Raw genomic sequence first — 19493 nt, forward strand, 5'->3', positions numbered from 1 at the left:
GAAATGCTGCAAAAAGGTGATGATCAATTGAAAAGTGGCAAAATGTTCCATTTACTGCATAATCCTATTTCTCACAATATATATATATAGTTATTAGGATGAACAGGCAGACGTGAAATTCAGTTTTGCCTGAGGTGAGTCTGAAATTGAGCATACATTAATGTGGCCCATGGCAGTGAGGGTTAACTCACCCTGGTCGCCGCTTCTGGTGCCAGCACTCTAGGTCCCTCTAAATCCTCTCATCCTTTCATGGTGCTAAACTTCCAGCTTGCACAATAGTTAGTGCTTCTGAAAGAATAGTGAATTAGCAGTTTTTCTCTTTCTTTCTTTCTTTGAAGGTGAAGGGTTTTTTTTTTTTTTGGGGGGGGGGGGGGTACATATCAAAGAACAGCCTGGGTTTAACTACATTTTTTAGGGTGGGTGTATTTACATGATAGAAATAGCATATATGCTAACTCACTAATTCTATGATCTGATATTACCCGAACATCCTTAAAACAAAACATTGGCAACATTTGTCATGTTCTTTGATGGTTTCCACTGTTCTCCAGCTTGAAATAGGAAATCAGCCAGAGTGTGTTTATAAAGAGTGCTTGGTATAATTGCCTTCTTAAAACAGAAGGAAATGTGCAATAATTCAGTTATAAGTGAACATTTGTGGTTACCCACAATGCACTACACTAAATATGCAAATTATCCCTTTTCGCCCTTGTAAGCCAAGTAAGCATCCAGAACCGCTGGTGTATACAAGCTTATAGCTTTTAGTTTTACACAGCCATATCAAACTAAAAGCTATAAGCTTGCTATACACCAGCGGTTCTGGATGCTTGCTTGACTTACAAGGGCGAAAAAGGATAATTTGCATATTTAGTGTAGTGCATTGTGGGTAACCACAAATGTTCACTTATAACTGAATTATTGCAAATTTCCTTCTGTTTTAAGAATGCAATTACACCAAGCTTTGCTTTTTTAGTAGGAGGGCTTTTTGGTTCCTTTTATCCCCCTATGCATTCCTAGTAGTTTGGGTCACCCTGAGCTGCTTGGTTACTCTCTTTTATAAAGAGAAGTGGGAGTAAGTCCCCAATGCTACCAGTCACAGTCTTGTTTTCAGAGTCAGAAAGTTAAGACACAGTTGAATTAATTGTTTAAGAGATACGCATCTAAGAAATATTTACATCTAAAGTAGACCACAGAACAAAACTCCACCCAAGGACCAACAGCACCAAAGCCCAATCCCAATCTTATCCATCACATTCCAACAATACATTGGAACCTATCAGTAATCCAAATAACCCTCATGTCTTTTTTGGTCTAAGCATGATTTTTTTGAACTGTGAGTTTGACCAGCCTTGTTCTGAGTTTTTTTGGGGGAGCTGGGGCTACCAGCACACTGCAGTTTCCAGTGAATTGTTTGTGATAGCAGAAAGTTTATTTTGCTTACATCCCAGTCTAAATCTCCCTTTCCCGTGAAATAGAAAACATAATTTTTATTCCCACTCTATGTCCTGGTGATCTTTTCCTCTGCATACTTCTACAGTGTAAAAAAAATATTCCCCTCAAGTCCTAGGTATCCTCGCTTTAGTATACCTCCTGACATTCTTCCCAATGTAAAAAACAAAAACTATTTTCTCTCTATGCCAAAACATGGCAGAGATTCCATGAATGTAATATTTATGCCTTCTGTTCCAGGGATTATCAAGTTTTGGAATGGCTGAGTTTTTCACCCCACTCAAATAAACATGTTCCGGCATTCAAAGGGGAATCTTGTGTTGAAACACCTTGTCCCCATTTCCCTAGCCCATATGTGGAGAAAATATTTGAAGCTTGTGGGAGCACAGAGAATGTTTTAGAATCATGTCAACACGTGCATGCTATTTAAGTGCATGCTCTGTATAGGGGCTAAGGAGTGCACAGGATTACCTGCCTTACCTGCCTTACAAGTAACCTATCTAGTCCCAAGTCCTTTTTTTCTGGCTTTAAAACAGCTGATCCACAACTGCACACATTCTGTGGGGGAAACATTCTTCTTAGAGCAATAATGAAAGCAAAAAAGGCTGAACTCCTTCAATGCTGTGGGAACTTTGGCTGTGCCAATAGCATGACGTGATGGAGTAGTCCGGCAGTGGACGTGATGGAGTAGACACACAATTTCTGGAGGCATTCACTGTTGGACAGCATAGACATTGGCCTTGATTCATAAAGCATTACCGCATTCGGAAATGCTGAAAACAGCTGACTTTACCGAGCACTTAGGAAAATGTCAGTTCATAAAGGCTGTTACCGCATGAAAAGCTGAAGTTACCGAGCAGTGAGGTAAATTACCGACTTGTGCGGTAAATACCTCCACAAATGTCAGTAAATGTCAGTAAATGTCAATTCATAAAAGTTAGAACATGTGGTAAAGTCAATATGTATAGGATTAGCGCCCTACAGTTCAGTCTTTGTTGCTAGAAGAATATCAAACTTATCACACCAATATGGGCTGGGGTGTACTCACACGCCCCCCCCCCCATGTGAATAGACCCACCGAGGGATGCGGCCTACTCGGCCCGACAGCGCTTCAGGGGTATAAGGCCACCCCTCAGCCACACAGGCAGTATCAGCTGGGCACTTGTGGTCCAATTCAATCTCATAGCGCTGACCTCTTCAGTACAAGTATATGGTCTATATCCCTCGCACCAATGAAAGCAATCAAATAGACCATATACTTGTACTGAAGAGGTCAGAACTATGAGATTGGATTGGACCACAAGTGCCCAGCTAATGCTGCCTGTGTGGCTGAGGGGTGGTCTTATACTCCTGAAGCGCTGTCGGGCCCAGTAGGCCGCATCCTCCGGTGAGTCTTTTCACATAGGGGGAGTGTGTGAATACACTCCAGCCCATATTGGTGTGATAAGTTTGATATCATTCTTCTAGCAACAAAGACTGAACTGTAGAGCGCTAATCCTATACATATTGACTTTTCTATGCTATAACACTGGTAGCAAGGAAGCGCTCCATTTTTGATTTAAAGTGTTACTTCAGTTTGTGCTTCACTAACTATCTATTGGACATTGTATTACACGGTCTGTGAGCGCTCGTTCTTCTTATCTTTATAGAACATGTGGTAAGCCAAAAAATTACCGGCTGCTCTGGGCTGGCGATATGAGAGCGGTAACACTGTGAAAGCCACAAGCAGAGGGGATAAGCTTGACTGACAGGAGCAGAAGCCAATAGAAACAGTTCCTGTCTGCTTCAGGTCCTGCTGATCGGATGTTGATAGGAAGCACAAGCTTCTCATGTTTCAAATGTTTCTACCACCCACTTAGTAAGCAGAAAGAAGGGAACAAATGAAGTTTCCCTTGCAGCCCTTCGGCAGTGTTTAACCTCTTCCGTTCCTGTTAGATGCTTCCCTATACTAGCTACTTATATTCAAAGCAGGGCATGTGTAACGTCTCCTAGAAGTTCATTTAAGCTGTGGCAATTAAATAAAATGTTAAGAGACACTAATAGACAGATTCAGAGCCAAGCAGAGGCAGTATAATAAACAGCATTGTAATGCCCTTACTGCACGGAGATTTGTCTATTGAAGAGGTAAATTACCGAACATTTCTGAACATTTTTATGAATCAGCATACCAGAGTCGAAAATACCGAATGCGGTGATTTACTGAGCATTTACATTTACCGCACACAGCTCTATCAATCAAGGCCAAAGTTTCTATTGTGAAAAAAAAATATTGTGATAACGAAATGCTTTTCGTCATTTCAGCAGCTTCTAAGTTTAAAACAATATTTTACTTTTTGATTACACCCAAGAGAAGTCCTTACTTTAGCCCACAGGCCATTTTACCCTTACCACCAAGAGCCGTATTCTTACTTCAGCCCACAGGTGTTTTACCCTTACCACCAAGAGCCGTATTCTTACTTCAGCCCACAGGTGTTTTACCCTTACCACCAAGAGCCATTTTCCCCTCAGTGCTCCTCCCATTCATTTGGCCATAACTTTATCACTGCTTCTCACACCTGAATGATCTATATCTTTTCACCACAAATTAGGCTTTTTGTAGGTGATACTTGTTTTTAGTAATTACTTTATTTTCTATGCATTTTATAGGGAAAATCAAGAAAAAAAACTAAAATAAGCAATGCTACTATAAATAAAACCCACCCATTTTATTTGCCCATTTGTCCCGGTTATCACAACATTTAAATTATTTTCCTAGTAAAATGTATAGTGACAAAGTATTATTTGGAAATAAAGGTGCATTTTTTCTGTTTTAGGTTTTTTTGTATTCAGTCAATAATTACAAGCCCTTATTTACTAAAATAACAGTAATATACCCATATCTGTGTAGACAGGGATGGGGTAGGGACAAGACAAAAGGAGAAGAGCGCACCTAATTTCAAAACAATATAGACGACAAGCCTCTCCGTGGAATATTCTCACCTCTATAAGTTGCTGACTCGCCCGTATGGGTTGGTCAGTGTTACCGCTTTTGTCCCATTGTAGGTCAGGGACATAGGCTCTGGATACAGTTTTGACGATCGCCTGCTGTCTCCTTTTGGTCGCAGGATAATTCCACCTTGGTACTTCCAAGTGTGGTCTCCAAGCTGGCTGGTACCTGTAGTCCTCCCGGTTTGGGGATAGGTTGTGGTGGAATGTGCGGAGTAATAAAGCAGAGAGGTGAAGAGGAGGGAATGGATAGTCATGCGGCACAGGTGACTAAGCGCCCAGTGCCCCTTGTAGCCAGGTATATGCAGCCTCACCTGTGGAATGGCGAGAGTGGTGTCCTGGCTGGTAGCAGTGTCACTGGTTGTGGAAATATGAGAGGGAGAACTATGGTATAGTTGCCCAGAGAGAGCTGGTCACATAGGGGAAGAGCTGGTGTGCTTGCAGGTCAGGCACTCTGTGCTGTGGCGGCTGTGTGAAACCATCACGCAGGTGAGTACTGTACTTCAGCGCTCCAAGTGGAGGTGGTTGAGCAAAGCAAGACGCTGGCACGCTAGCTGGAGTTGTCACTCACTGCTGCATGGGCTGATCTCAGATGGTCCTGCAGATGAGTGTTCTCGCTTCAGCGTGCCAGCAAGATATAGAGTGAGCATCTATGGAGAGGCTGTAGCACTAGGCGGCACTGGGCGGCCAAGATTTGTGCAGAGAGAAGTGCTGATAAGGAATGTGTGCAGTAAGGAGACACAACGTGTCTGTATAAAACAAAAAAGTGGGTTTATTTTGCAACGCGTTTCAGGAGACCTTTCTCCATTTATCAAGCTGACAAACCCACTTGATAAAGGGAGAAAGGTCTCCTGAAACACGTTGCAAAATAAACCCACTTTTTTGTTTTATGCAGGCACGTTGTGTCTCCTTACTGCACACATTCCTTATCAGCACTTCTCTCTGCACAAATCTTGGCCGCCCAGTGCCGCCGAGTGCTACAGCATTTCCATAGAAGTGAGAAGTGAAATGAAGTTTATTGGATGTACAGAAAGTGCGCAATAATTGTTTAAATAAAATTAGACAGGTGCATACATTTGGGCACGGTTGTCAGTTTATTGATTCCAAACCTTTAGAACTAATTATTGGAACTCAAATTGGCTTGGTAAGCTCCGTGACCCCTGACCTACATACAGGTGAATCAAATTGTGAGAAAGAGTATTTAACCACTTGACGTCCACAGTGGTAACCCCCCCTAACGACCAGGCCGTTTTATGCAGTGCTGGGCTGTGCAGGCTTTTCAGCCTCCTGCACAGCCCAGCTTGGGAGCCCAGCGATCGGACTCACCTCTTTTTTTGTCCCTAAGGGGATATGCCACCGGAGGGGTCCGATCGCTGCGGCAGTGTTTTTTTTTCTTTAGCCTCTACGAGGCTCTCTCTCCCTCCCTCTTCCCTCCCCTTACCTCCTCCCCTCCGGTGTCTGAATAGGAACAGGACGGTGATCCGTCTTGTTCCACCTCTCATAGGCATCAGCCTATGTGAGGATGGCGCTCCCCGGCCAATCAGAGGCCGGGAAGCGCCGATCTCATACAGAGCTGCGGCCCCGGGCAGCAATGTACGCATGTAAACAAAGGGGATTTCTTTCTCCCTTTCGTTTACAAGCAGCCTGCTAGCCGCGATCGGAGGCTAGCAGGCTATTCATGGAACTCCACTCCGTGAACGGGCAGGGAACGATCGTGCATGCGCGCGGCCGTTCTCTGGGAAACTGCAGCCCCAGGACTTGACGCCAATTGGCGTGAGGCGGTCCTGGGGCTGCCGCCGCGGTCATGCCCATTGGCGTGACGCGGTCGTACTGTAGTTAAGGTGGTCAATTGCAAGATTTTAAACTAGGATCTGGGGGGAGGCGGGAGGATAAAGTCTCAATACGTAGACAAGATGAGGTAAAAAGACAGTGGGTACCTATCATTATGGAGGGTGGAGAGGGGGGTGGGGACAGTGTAAAGATTAAGGAGGTTGGTAAAAATTCAAGTAGCCCATTTCATGTAAACAAAATTGGTAAATGTGGTGGTAAAAATATAAAGTGCATGGTAACCAATGCTCGGAGCCTTGCAAAGAAAATAGACGAACTAGAGTTCATTCTGAATGACAAAGGCTATGACATTGTGGGAATAACCGAGACATGGATGGATGAAAGCCATGACTGGATAGCTAATTTAAAAGGATACAATGTGTTTAGGAGGGATAGAACAGGGAAAAAAGGTGGAGGGGTTTGTCTCTTTGTTAAGAATTCTCTTACAGCTGTCCTCAACGATGAGATGGAGGAAGATTGCGAAGATGTGGAGTCCGTTTGGATAAATATTCATGGTGGAAATAAAAGTTGCCAATTGCTTATTGGGGTATGCTACAGGCCACCTCTTATTAATGAAGCTGCAGAACTGCGATTACTACAGCAGATTGAAAAAGCTGCAAGTAAAAATGAGGTCATAATTATGGGCGACTTCAACTTTCCAGACATTGACTGGAGTATTGAGGCTACCCATTCTGGTAAAAGCAGCAGATTTCTGGCAGCACTACAGGACAATTACTTGACTCAAATGGTAACTGAACCAACTAGGGGGAATGCGTTACTGGATCTGATCATTTATAATAGACCAGATAATGTATCAAATGTGCAGGTTCAAGAACATTTGGGAAATAGTGATCACAACATGATAACGTTTGATCTGGTGACTGATAGGCCACGGGGCAGCGGGACCACTAAAACTATGAATTTTAGAAAAGCAAAGTTCAATCAAATTAGGCAGGCACTAAGTTTGGTGAACTGGGATAATGTACTACAAGGGGAAGACACTGAAGGGAAATGGCAAGCTTTTAAACTTATACTCAATCAATATTGTAGTATGTATATCCCATATGGAAACAAATGTCTAGGAATAAAAAAAGGCCTCTCTGGATGAATAGAAAGGTTAAAGATAAAATGAAGAGGAAAAATAATGCCTATAAGGTCTTAAAACAGGAGGGGACTGAGGCTGCACTAAGCAATTATAAGGAGTGCAATAAAAATTGTAAAAAAGAAATTAGGCAGGCAAAGATTGAAGCTGAAAAACAAATCGCTAAGGATATCAAATCTAACCCAAAAAAGTTTTACAAGTACATTAACTCTAAAAAAAGAAAGGTTGACTGTATAGGACTCCTAAAGGATGATCAGGGGAACTCAATGGTGGATGACCAAGGTAAGGCAGAGTTATTAAATGCTTTCTTTGCTTCTGTCTTCACAAAAGAAACAGCACTGTTGCAAACTACAGAGGCGGAAGAGTCTCAATCTTCTAACTGTAATATTAAATACTTAACGCAGGAAGAAGTGAAGGCAAGACTAAATAAATTAAAAATAGACAAGGCACCTGGCCCGGATGGCATGCATCCTCGGGTCCTAAGGGAATTAAGTTCAGTTATAGCTAAATCCCTTTATCTTATCTTTTGTGACTCTCTTGCAACTGGCAGAGTCCCAGTGGATTGGCGTACAGCCCACGTTTTCCCATTATTTAAGAAGGGCAAAAAATCAGATCCAGGAAATTATAGACCTGTAAGCTTAACTTCAGTTGTATGCAAACTATTTGAGGGGTTACTAAGAGATACTATACATGACTTCATAGTAGAAAATAATCTTATTTCTCAGCATCAACATGGGTTTACTAAAGACAGGTCCTGTTTGACTAACATGCTCAGCTTTTATGAGGTAGTGAATGCTAATATGGATATTGGGAATGCTGTAGATGTGATATTCTTGGACTTTGCAAAGGCCTTCGACACTGTTCCCCACAAAAGTCTGGTGCAAAAGTTGAGGATGCAAGGACTGGGGAAGAGTCTGTGTTCATGGATAGGGAACTGGCTAATGGACAGAAAACAAAGAGTTGTGGTCAATGGATCGTACTCAAAATGGGAGACTGTTGGCAGTGGGGTCCCACAGCGGTCTGTTCTGGGTCCAGTGCTCTTCAATTTATTTAATAATGACCTAGTAGATGCAGTAGTGAGCAATGTTGCTATTTTTGCAGATGATACAAAATTGTGCAGAATCATCAACTCTCAGGAAGATAGTGTCATATTGCAACAGGATCTGGATAGGATGGCTATATGGGCACATACATGGCAGATGAAATTCAACGCTGACAAATGTAAAGTCATGCATTTTGGACGTACTAATGGACTAGCACCATACAAAATAAATGGGATACAGTTGGGGACATCAAACTTGGAGAAGGACTTAGGAGTACTCATTGACAACAAGTTAAATAATCGTACTCAATGCCAAGCAGCTGCAGCTAAAGCTAACAAAATTTTGGGATGCATTAAAAGGGAAATAAAAACTTGAGATGCGAGCATAATATTGCCCCTGTTTAACTCTCTAGTAAGGCCACATCTGGAATATGGAATTCAGTTCTGGGCACCACATTACAAAAAAGATATTGCAGTTTTAGAGCAGATGCAGAGACAAGCAACAAAATTGATACGTGGGATGGAAGGTCTCACTTATCAAGAAAGGTTAGATAAACTGGGTTTATTTAGTCTAGAGAAAAGACGCCTTAGAGGGGATCTAATTAACATGTATAAATACATCAGAGGGCAATATAATAGCTTGGCAGATGAGCTTTTTGTCCCTAGGCCTTCTCAAAGGACTAGAGGACATGATCTGCGCAATGGAGGAAAAACATTTTAGCCATTTATTTAGGAAAGGGTTCTTTACAGTAAGAGTGATTAAGATGTGGAATGCATTGCCACAGGAAGTCGTTATGGCAAACTATACCTGCATTTAAAGGGGGCTTAGATGCTTTCCTTTCGTTGAAAGACATCCATGGCTACAATTACTAGGTAATGCCTAATGATGTTGATCCAGGGATTTTATCTGATTTCCATCTGGAGTCGGGAAGGAATTTTTCCCTTTAGGGGCTAATTGGACCATGCCTTGTAAGGGTTTTTTCGCCTTCCTCTGGATCAACAGGGATATGTGAGGGAGCAGGCTGGTGTTGTACTTTATACTGGTTGAACTCGATGGACGTATGTCTTTTTTCAACCAAAATAACTATGTAACTATGTAAGTTTTTCTCCTCTTTTAAGTTTCTCTGAAGAGTAGCAACATGGGGGTCTAAAAACAACTCTCAAATGAACTGAAAATAAAAAGATTGTTCATCATCATGGTTTAGAGGTAGGATACAGAAAGCTGTCTCAGAGTTTTCAGCTGTTTGTTTCCACAGTTAGGAACATACTGAGGAAATGGAAGACCACAGGCTCAGTTCAAGTTAAGGCTCGAAGTGGCAGACGAAGAAAAATCTGGGATAAACAGAAGCAACGAATGGTGAGAACAGTCAGAGTCAACCCACAGACCAGCACCTACAACATCATCTTGCTGCAGATGGAGTCACTGTGCATTGTTCAAACATTCAGTGCACTTTACACAAGGAGATGCTGTATGCGAGAGTGATGCAGAGAAAGCCTTTTCTCCACCCACAGCATAAACAAAGGTATGCTAAAGCACATTTGGACAAGCCAGCTTCATTTTGGAATAAGGTGCTGTGGACTGATGAAACTAAAATTGAGTTATTTGGGCATAACAAGGGGCATTATACATGGAGGAAGAACAACACAGCATTCCAAGAAAAACACCTGCTACCTACAGTAAAATATGGTGGTGGTTCCATCATGCTGTGGGGCTGTGTGGTCAGTGCTGGGACTGGGAATCTTGTCAAAGTTGATGGATGCATGGATTCCACTCAGTATTAGCAAATTCTGGAGACCAATGTCCAGGAATCCATGACAAAGCTGAAGCTGCGCCAGGGCTGGATCTTTCAACAAGACAATGACCCTAAACACTGCTCAAAATCCACTAAGGCATTCATGCAGAGAAACAAGTACAACATTCTGGAATGGCCATCTCAGTCCCTAGACCTGAATATAATTAAAAATTTGTGGTGTGAGTTGAAGAAAACTATCCATGCTTGGAAGCCATCTAACCTGAATGAACTAGAGATGTTTTGTAAAGAGGAATGGCCCAAAATACCTTCAACCAGAATCCAGACTCTCATTGGAACCTACAGTAAGCGTTTAGAGGCTGTAATTTCTGCAAAAGGAGGATATACTAAATATTGATTAAATGTCTTTTTTGTGGGGCCCAAATGTATGCAACTGCCTAATTTTGTTTAAACAATTATTGCACACTTTCTGTAAATCCAATAAACTTCATTTCACTTCTCAAATATCACTGTGTGTGTCTCCTGTATGATGTATTTAACTGACATTTTTTAATCGTAACAACCAAAGATTTATACAGGAAAATCATGAAAATTAACAAGGTTGCCCAAACTTTCGCATCCCACTGTATGCATATGATAGGGATTAGATTGTGAGTTGATCAGAGGGACAGTTAAGTGACATGGTCGTTTAGATTGACAAGGCCATTTTATGTACAGTGCTGTGCTAGACCACAGCACTGTAAACTTGTTTTTTTTACCTTTTATCTTCTTTCTCAGCCTGCTAGCTCCGATCGTGGCTGGCAGGCTGTTTGCGGCCATCTCCTGTGTCCCCCTACAGGAAATGCATGGTTGCGTGAGCGCTTGTTCCCTGCTTGTCTCGAGACTACGATGATGCCAAGCGGCATTAGGGGGAGCGACTTTGCAACTGCCCAGTGGTGTTAGATGGTCACAGAGTCTACACAACTATTTATATATTTGAAAAAAACTGTTTTTCCCCCCAAGTTTTTGTTTGGTAATGGGGGGGGGGGGCTTTGGAAGGGATGAATGTTATTAATTTTGTATTAAAAATCTATTGTGACAAAAACAAATGTTTGCCTCTAGATGGCGGTAGAGATACTATCCTGTGTTCAATTTTTTTTTACACTTTCATGAAATTGAATGGACATGACCTCTGGTTATGTCCATTCATTCCAGGCACTGCGATTGGTTTGGGGTACACTTAATCCCCTTCACCAATCGCTGCTGCGTGGATTCCACCAGAAACTAGCACTGGGCATGCACACATGCATGCGCACCCCCACAGTAACACTGGGCGCGAATACAAGTTCAGTTAGACTTTAACAGCTTCTATTGAATAAAGTGGTTAATACTAAATTTCTCTCACATCATGCAGCTGAACTGGCAACTTTATCTAGGCATAATCATGTGGCCACAGCCCCGGGAAAAAGTATGTTAAGCTTTTTAGCTTCAAAACAAAAAACTGTTTTTCAGTAAAATGTACTTTCTGCTTCAGAGAGTACAGATCATTCATTTTACTAGTACACGTGGAGACTATTGTTCTACTTTAAGTGGCAGTATACTGCATGGTCACAGAAGAAACAGACAGCAATCAGGCACCATAAAATTGCTTTGGTAGCTTCAGAAACATGGGAAGTAACACATGGTTTAAATGTAAGCCAGAAAAAAAAATCATAAAAGAACCCAGTCTTTTTATCCTTTGATTTTAATTAATTCAGTTTTATTACACTAGAAATTGTAGTTCAGCTAAGCAAACACTCACCATGTCAAAAGCAGTGCATCATTTTTGCTATACTGTGTAGACATCTACACTAACCTTTGTTTGCAACCATTCCTATTTGCTTTACCATTAACAGACCTGTTATGATAAAGCAGTGAATACATATGCTACGCTCTGTACACATGCTAGATGAATGATAATGGCTGCCTCTGTCAAGAATCCAGCATGTGTATAGCATTCCCAACTGCTCGGCCTGTGATCAGCCTTGTGGATTGCTTTGGTTAAGCACCGGCCTAGATCATTGTTCTCCCTACTCATCCCCACTCAAAATAAATTGGAATTCTACTTAACAACAGGGATGATTCTCATTGGTCCACCATGAACCAATGAGAAATGTCCCTGTTGAAGCAGGATGCCCATTGTTTTTTGCAAACCAATGGGGTGCCCATTACTTCTGCTGGGAGCCAATCTGCTTCTCTCCTGCAGTGGACAAAACGGCAGGTGTCAACAGCAGCAGAACTGAATCCATGGGACAGGTGAGTTGGCATTTTGCATGCAGTGTTCAGCCTAGTGGGAACAGACAACGTCCACTTTGATAGGTGTCCATTGCATCTGATTTGTGGCACAATCACAGTATAGATGTGGAAAAATGCAGCAGGTCAGAGTGCCAGGAAGTAGGGCATGGAATGGTGAGACTATCAGAACAGTAGAGAGCAAGTATAACACAATACACAGTAGATTTTTTATGATGATGCAATTCAGATAATATTTAAGTGATATATTTAATATATTCATGTTCTATAATCACACATGCTTACACATCTACTGTAAGGTGTGAAGCAAAATTTTACATAAGAGATGCCAGAAATGCCCTAACTGCTGCAGTGTATTGTACTGCTTTTGAGATCGCAAGATTGATAAAAAATGTTGAAATTAAAAAGTAGAATCTACTTTTTTCTTTGTCTTGCTAGTGGATCCGACCAAATTAATACTATTTATTTATAAGCATATCTCTTGGGCCAAACGCACAAAACCACAGCAAAATTGGCGTGCACAGTCAGTGCATGGCAATTTTGTTGGTTTTAACGGTAGGGGGGCAGCGCACCTTACCCTATTAAAGTAATGCGCATTACCGCAAGAGTACTGTGCATTACAATAGCAACCACCCTAATCCCTGTAATGCGCTCAACAATAATAGGATAACGGAAAAATTACCTGCACACAGCATTGTTGTTGTTGCTTCTTGAATCGGGCACCTTTTGTCTTTTATATGTTTAGTTACATGACTATGATGGAGAGAGAGTGCCATTTCACTGTATGTTATGATGGATTTCTTTAGCAATAAACTTTGTGGTATCAAGTACATTTTCCAGCATGTCAAAAACACATCAACAATATTGCGGTTATAAAAGTCAGTGGTGGTTATGCTTGCATTCCTGAGAAGTATGCAAGTAGTCATTTTACACTACAGCGGCTGATTTGGTACAGGAGATGTATTGTGAAGTACTATGATGCTATTTTTTTTAGAACCTGTCCACCTGTTTGGATGTTTGAAATGGTCACAATGAAACCACCCTGTTAGCTGTCACACCTTTTCTTTGGTAACTCACACTCTAGAGTAGCACTTCTCAAAATTTTGAAGCATATAGCCTTTCATGAAAGATGGTATTTGTTAAAGAGAAACCGTGACCAAGAATTGAACCTCATCCCACTCATCCACCTTCAACCCCCTTTTAAATGAGAAATCTATTCATTTTCACAAATGGATCATCAGGGGGCTTTGTATGGCTGATATTGTGGTGAAACCCCTCCCACAGAAAAATGTGAGGACCATGGTCCTGGCAGTTTCCTGTCTGTGAACCTTGTTGCATTGTGGGAAATAGCTGATTACAGCTGTTTCCAACTGCCAAAAAAGCAAGCAGCAGCTACTTCCAGTGACATCACCTGCCAGCAGTAAAAATGTCACTATGTGATAAATTTTAGAATGTAAATTAGGGAGAGGAAAGATTTTACAAAGGGCAAAGACTGACTAAATCATTTATACATAATTATTGTAAAAATGAAGCACTTTTTTATTACATAATTTTCACTGGAGTTCCTCTTTAAGTACTCTCTATAATATATAGCATCATCACACCCTAAGGTTAAACACATCTACTCAAGTGCACCTAAACACACATATATATTTGATGTTTGTGTATACATGCTTTTCATGCATACGTCTGCGCCTTTAGGTAATTAAAAATACTATTTTAAACTTATTTGTAGCAGTAGGGTATTGTAAACTTATTTGTTTATTTCTCATTTTTTTCATCTCCAAGTTCACTGTAATGAATTGACTACAAAAAGATTCAGTGCCCCTTGAACTCTTCCCAAGTACTCCCAGGTGTACTCCTACCATGTGTCAAGAACCTAAGCTCTACAGCATAGATGTCCTACAATGAGCATATAGGCTCAAAGCCTGTAACAAAGCTATATCAGTAATGTCATGCCCTCCTGTATAGTGATGTCATCATTAGAAAAGCAAGGGTCTGACTTGAACATAAATGAGTTTCATATGTGTTTTATTTTAAAATAAAAGTTACTAAGACCTGAAAGCTATGTGCACACAAAACTAGATGATGAGAACTAGCTTGTGCTGAGGGAATACACTGATGTCTCGGGGCACCTCGGTTGCTTGGAGAAAGATCAAGTACTAAAAGCCTTAGTTTTAGTGCATGAAAGATATACATGATTGTGGCCAGTTGCAAAGAGAAGCGGGCAGTCAAAAAATGTAAAGAAGACTGCCAAACCTGTTTTATAAAACACACATGATGTTGAAAGTGCAGAAACCCACAGAAACTACCGTAATCAATACAGTTTACATTTGACTGGTCAGGGAATGGCAGTACTGATTAATAGCTGTATGTCAGTACATTTGTTCTATTAGAGATCCAAACTACAGTATATTCTGGAATCACTGCACAAACCCCTTGGGCATCAGATGAATCTGAGGACCTATCTATGCAACCAAAAAGTAGTTTTTATCTCTTGCTGTACTTGGCAATGTTAGTTTATTCTTTTTTTTGTTATTTCCAGATGATTCATGAGTCAAGCTGTAGAACGAATGCAAACAAAGTATTCATAATGTTTTTTTTCTTATTGTCAGTTTATTAATCAAAGCTCTTCTCATGAGACAACCTTTGAACACCTTCTTAACCAGTTAACTCAGTGTGTTTGTGAAAGTCAAGTACAGGTTTTAGGACAGAACAGATTCCAGCCATATAACATTTCTTTACAACTACTCACCATGGAAGGAACATACTTATCTGATGTCAATTAATACATGTTATTATTAGCTGCATGTACACTATAGCATCTAAGCATTCATGCTGTGGATTGTGTAGCACAGGGCAGGCTTGGATTTGTATAAACCCTCAGCTAAGAGTCTCGAGCAGTATTTTGGTATTATATTTTATGACTACTATGATCAAATATGTGGATTGTGGTTCTACAATCTAAAGACAAAATATATACCATGAAAAACTTTACACTAGCTCATGGAAAAACCAAGAAATACTTACTTTAGCATTTTTAAGATGTATTTAAATACATGTTAAATATATGTATCTTGTTATATTATTGTACCACTTTCTATTATCACTTTAAAACATGCGGGCAAATATAAGGATTGTATGGCGTGCTCTGTAGTATTTTGTTTGCCTTATCCATTAATGATTTCAGAATGACAAGGCCCAAATAAAGAGAGGCAGATGATGTAGTGTGATACTATTATCTCCAAAGGCAACCTACTAATGCTGTTCAGCAAGTCTATTCTGAACAGATTTCTGGGTTCTGATTTACTAAAGGGAGTTTTCCTTCACCAGACTATAGAAACAGCATGTGGTACAGATACACAATCTGGTGAAATATAGCAGCTACAAAAACAGAATGTAATCTGAATCTATTTTTTTCACTTTTGAAATATAAGTTACTTTATTTTGGTTATGCTTTATTATAATGCTGTATATTAGTACATCCAAACTGTAAGTTCATGTGACCAAGATGATCCTTTCTTTTGCTGTTTGTGTTATCATGGAGCTGTTACAGGTCTTTATGACTTCACGTTATACACTTTTGTAGAAAATGCTGTTGCCTCATAAATTAATGTCGTTTATTTTTTGTGTGCTTGCGGTTTTATGTTCTGGCGTTCATATAAACCGGTTAATAGGATTTTTGCATAGTTGTATTTGTTTATGTGTTTGGAATCAAAGCACATCACACTGTGACATAAAAGTCATCATATATATTTTGCACTGCTGACCCCTCTGCCTGTTGCAGCTTCTTTCTGACCTGCTTCTTTTCTGCCATAATCTACAGCTGCTTACATCTGACTTGCTGTGACTCAAGTCATCTGAATGTTTCACAAACTAAAGGCTTCATGTTTACTTTCATGGGGACTGCTGAGGTTTTAAAGATTTTTGGATTTTCAGCAAGAAAAAGGTCATCAGCCTGACAACTGTTAGTCAACCAAGATGATTATAATAATAAAAAAAAGATGACAGACAAAATGAATATGACAAGAGACAAGTTTGCACTATTTTTCAAAGTGATGATCACAAATTGTCTTCACACACTTTTAAAACTGGCCTTGATATTGTGCGTTCATTCATTTTAAACACACTGTCACATGCAGAAAATGACAAATTCCACTACACCTGGTTGCATGTTTTAATGAAGATCAGGTGTGCTATATCAGTAATAATAATAATAAGAAAATAAAACTCCCCTCTTAGTAAACCTGTACACGCTGTGTCGGAAAATGTTCTAGAAAGCAAGTGGTGTAAAATACTGAGTATATATATATATATTGCGTACAGTTGTTGTAACTTTTACAAATGCGTTTTGTAAAAGTTAGGATTAATGTCATACTATTGGGAGATTCTATTAAAACATTGCTTTTTGAAAGTTCACTTCTCTACAACATGCCAGAAATGGCCATGAGAATCAGCTGCGTTCAGAATGTAGCATGAATATTTGAAGGTCTGGACTTTAGGTATTTGCTAAGCCCCGAAGGGTCAACCTTATTGTCTAGCTTTTATCTTGCCCGCAGATCAGTGGGTTCAATATACAAATTGCAGTGTATCAGTTTAACTCCTTTACAGCATGTCTTGAATGCCTTATTACAAGTCACACGTTGTTGAAGAATGCCAGCAGATCAGTTTTAAAACAAACAGCTGCCTTACCAAATATCTACAGCACATCATTGTTACAGCCAAAATATACTTGCAAAGCCTTCACACCACTCAGTATCCCCCTGGCCACACTGCTGTGATTTGAGTACAGCTATCTGCTAGAGTGCGTGATAGAAAGCAGCATCCAACTCACTAAGGTAATTGTACTTGCTGTAGGGCTCCTGTGAAAATAAAACAATGTGAATAATTTTTCAGCTACAAAGGCTTTGCTGTCATTAGCCTGATTGTAGCTCCTAATAGATTGATTGCAGGTACAGCATTTATGGCTAATTGAAGTAAATCTAAGGAGAAAGTTTATTCAAGGAAACTTGAAAAAAAGACTGACTGTAATCTTTTAAATCTCATCCCCCTGAAGGTATTTGTAATAAGAGGAAAGCAAGGAAAAGGAATCTCATTTTCTTGCATTCTTGTTAACTGTTTCAAAGCATGTAGTAAATGACAGGCAACTGGCTGATTACTTACCACCAGGAAGAGTCCACTCTTGGGGTGAGAATAAGCAGAATGAGAAGATATGCAATGTACATCCTAGAGTTTGTTTTAACAATGCGTGATGAAGCCACTGTCCTATGACAATGCCTTAATCTTGGAGCTGAGGAAGATTGAGCTTGACTCCTGAAAGGTTGTCCAGGGTGAGTTAAACTCAGCATAGTTACTGTGTCTGCTGGAAGGTGTTTGCAGAGAAGAGTCCAGGGTACCTGATAATCCACAATATTATGCAGGTAAGTTCTTCACTCTATGGAGTTATTCTTGCAGCATCACTTCAAATGCATTTTAGCAGCTTTCCTTTAAAAATAAGTTCACCTAAAATCTTACTATTTTCACATTTTCCAAAATAAGGATTTGCCTAAAATGTGTACAACTTGCATGTCACTTCAATTCTTCTGCAAAGCCTAGGATTTAAATATGCACTAAGAAGTAGTATATTTATTCAGGTAGATATCTGAAATGGTACAAAAAAAAGTCAAACGTAGTATCTGGGGGAAATGAATGTATAGCTCTGGATGCTCCAGAAAATCTCACTGAGAAGAAAACTTGGCTTGTGTTTCTCTCTGGAGATACAGAAGGGAAACCCAGAGGTTTAGGATGTTGCTGGTGAAATCTTCCCTGTGGAGCTTGTGATGAAGTGGACAGGCAAGGATGATCTGGCTTGCTTCTGTTCTTCTGTGTCTGTGTGTTTCATTGGAAGGGAGTAAGTCTGCTGAATTCCTGGATGCACATGAGAGGTAGCAGATCCCTCTGCAACTAGTGATGTGCCTCTGCAGTGGGTGAGAATAGAATGAGCTACCTTTGCACAGAGTTTCAGCAGCATACTACCACCTGCTGCTGTGATACAGACACACAGATAGAGGAAGACACATGCATTCACTTATAGTCAGTGCTCAGCCTTTAAGCTGTCACTGTCTACATGGTCTTAGTGCCTTCACATTCACATATTTTTACCCTGCAATTAAGAGCTGAGTTAGTAAGAAGATAAATCCTGTTCACCTGTAAAAAATAAAAAATCATTACCATTTTCTTGTCACGATGCAGTATATATATAGCAATATATATAGATAGATAGATAGATAGACAGATAGGAAAAATAGATGATATACAAAATAGTATATTATCACAGTTCAGTTTTCATTTTTGTATTGTCAGGTAAGTCAACCAAATTACATTTACAGGAATAAATAATGATTATGGCCCAGTCAATCCAAAACTGACATTCCAGTTTTTGGCATATGACAAAGAATTAAGTGAAACCCCCATGCAGTCTGCGTAGGGCTATATTTTGGTAGATGTATGAAGTCAGCAGTTTATAGCTATTTCTGAATACTAAGGAAAACTGAATAAATGAGACATCAGTGGTGAAGTTTAAACAGCCTCTTGTGTTCTGCTTCTGCAAGACTGCATCTTGCAAAATGTCTGCAAAAACTGCGATACCTCATGGTTTATTTTTAGGCTCAGACAGTGTTGTAATTAAAAAAAAGAAAAATTGGGGGTTGACTGCCAATCGCTCCAGAGCATTGATTTGTTATTCTATGGATTTTTATTTTTTTTTAGAGATTTTAATATCAGCCTTCCACAATAAACTAAATAAATAAAAGCAAAAAGGTTTCCAGAAGTCAACTATAGTCATATCAAGTGCTGAAAAAGATAAAGAAAAACAAAAGATTTAGAGACGTCAACGAAAGTAATTTCAACTATTGCAAACATGTATCACTTGTATCAGACTAGTGATATCAGAATATAGGCTTGTATCAGAACTTGTATCAGAATATAGGCCTTGAGAAAGTAATTAATCATCTGAAACAATAAGCAACATCTAATCTTTAAAGAGGAACTCCAATGAAAATAATGTAATAAAAAAGTGCTTAATTTT

At 40.0% G+C, this 19493-nt stretch overlaps 1 protein-coding gene across 1 annotated transcript in view; it reads right to left on the reverse strand.

The window, feature by feature from the left end:
* Window positions 1-18454, reverse strand: part of WNT2B (Wnt family member 2B) — a 194619-nt gene extending 176165 nt beyond the window's left edge. The window contains exon 1 of the mRNA XM_068269738.1: window positions 17591-18454. Coding sequence (XP_068125839.1) covers window positions 17591-17775 — 185 coding nt within the window. The 5' untranslated portion in view covers window positions 17776-18454. The remainder of the gene's footprint in view (window positions 1-17590) is intronic.
* Between the last annotated feature and the right edge of the window lie 1039 nt (window positions 18455-19493).

This window comes from Hyperolius riggenbachi, chromosome 2, assembly GCF_040937935.1.
Source record: "Hyperolius riggenbachi isolate aHypRig1 chromosome 2, aHypRig1.pri, whole genome shotgun sequence".
Lineage (NCBI taxonomy): Eukaryota > Metazoa > Chordata > Amphibia > Anura > Hyperoliidae > Hyperolius > Hyperolius riggenbachi.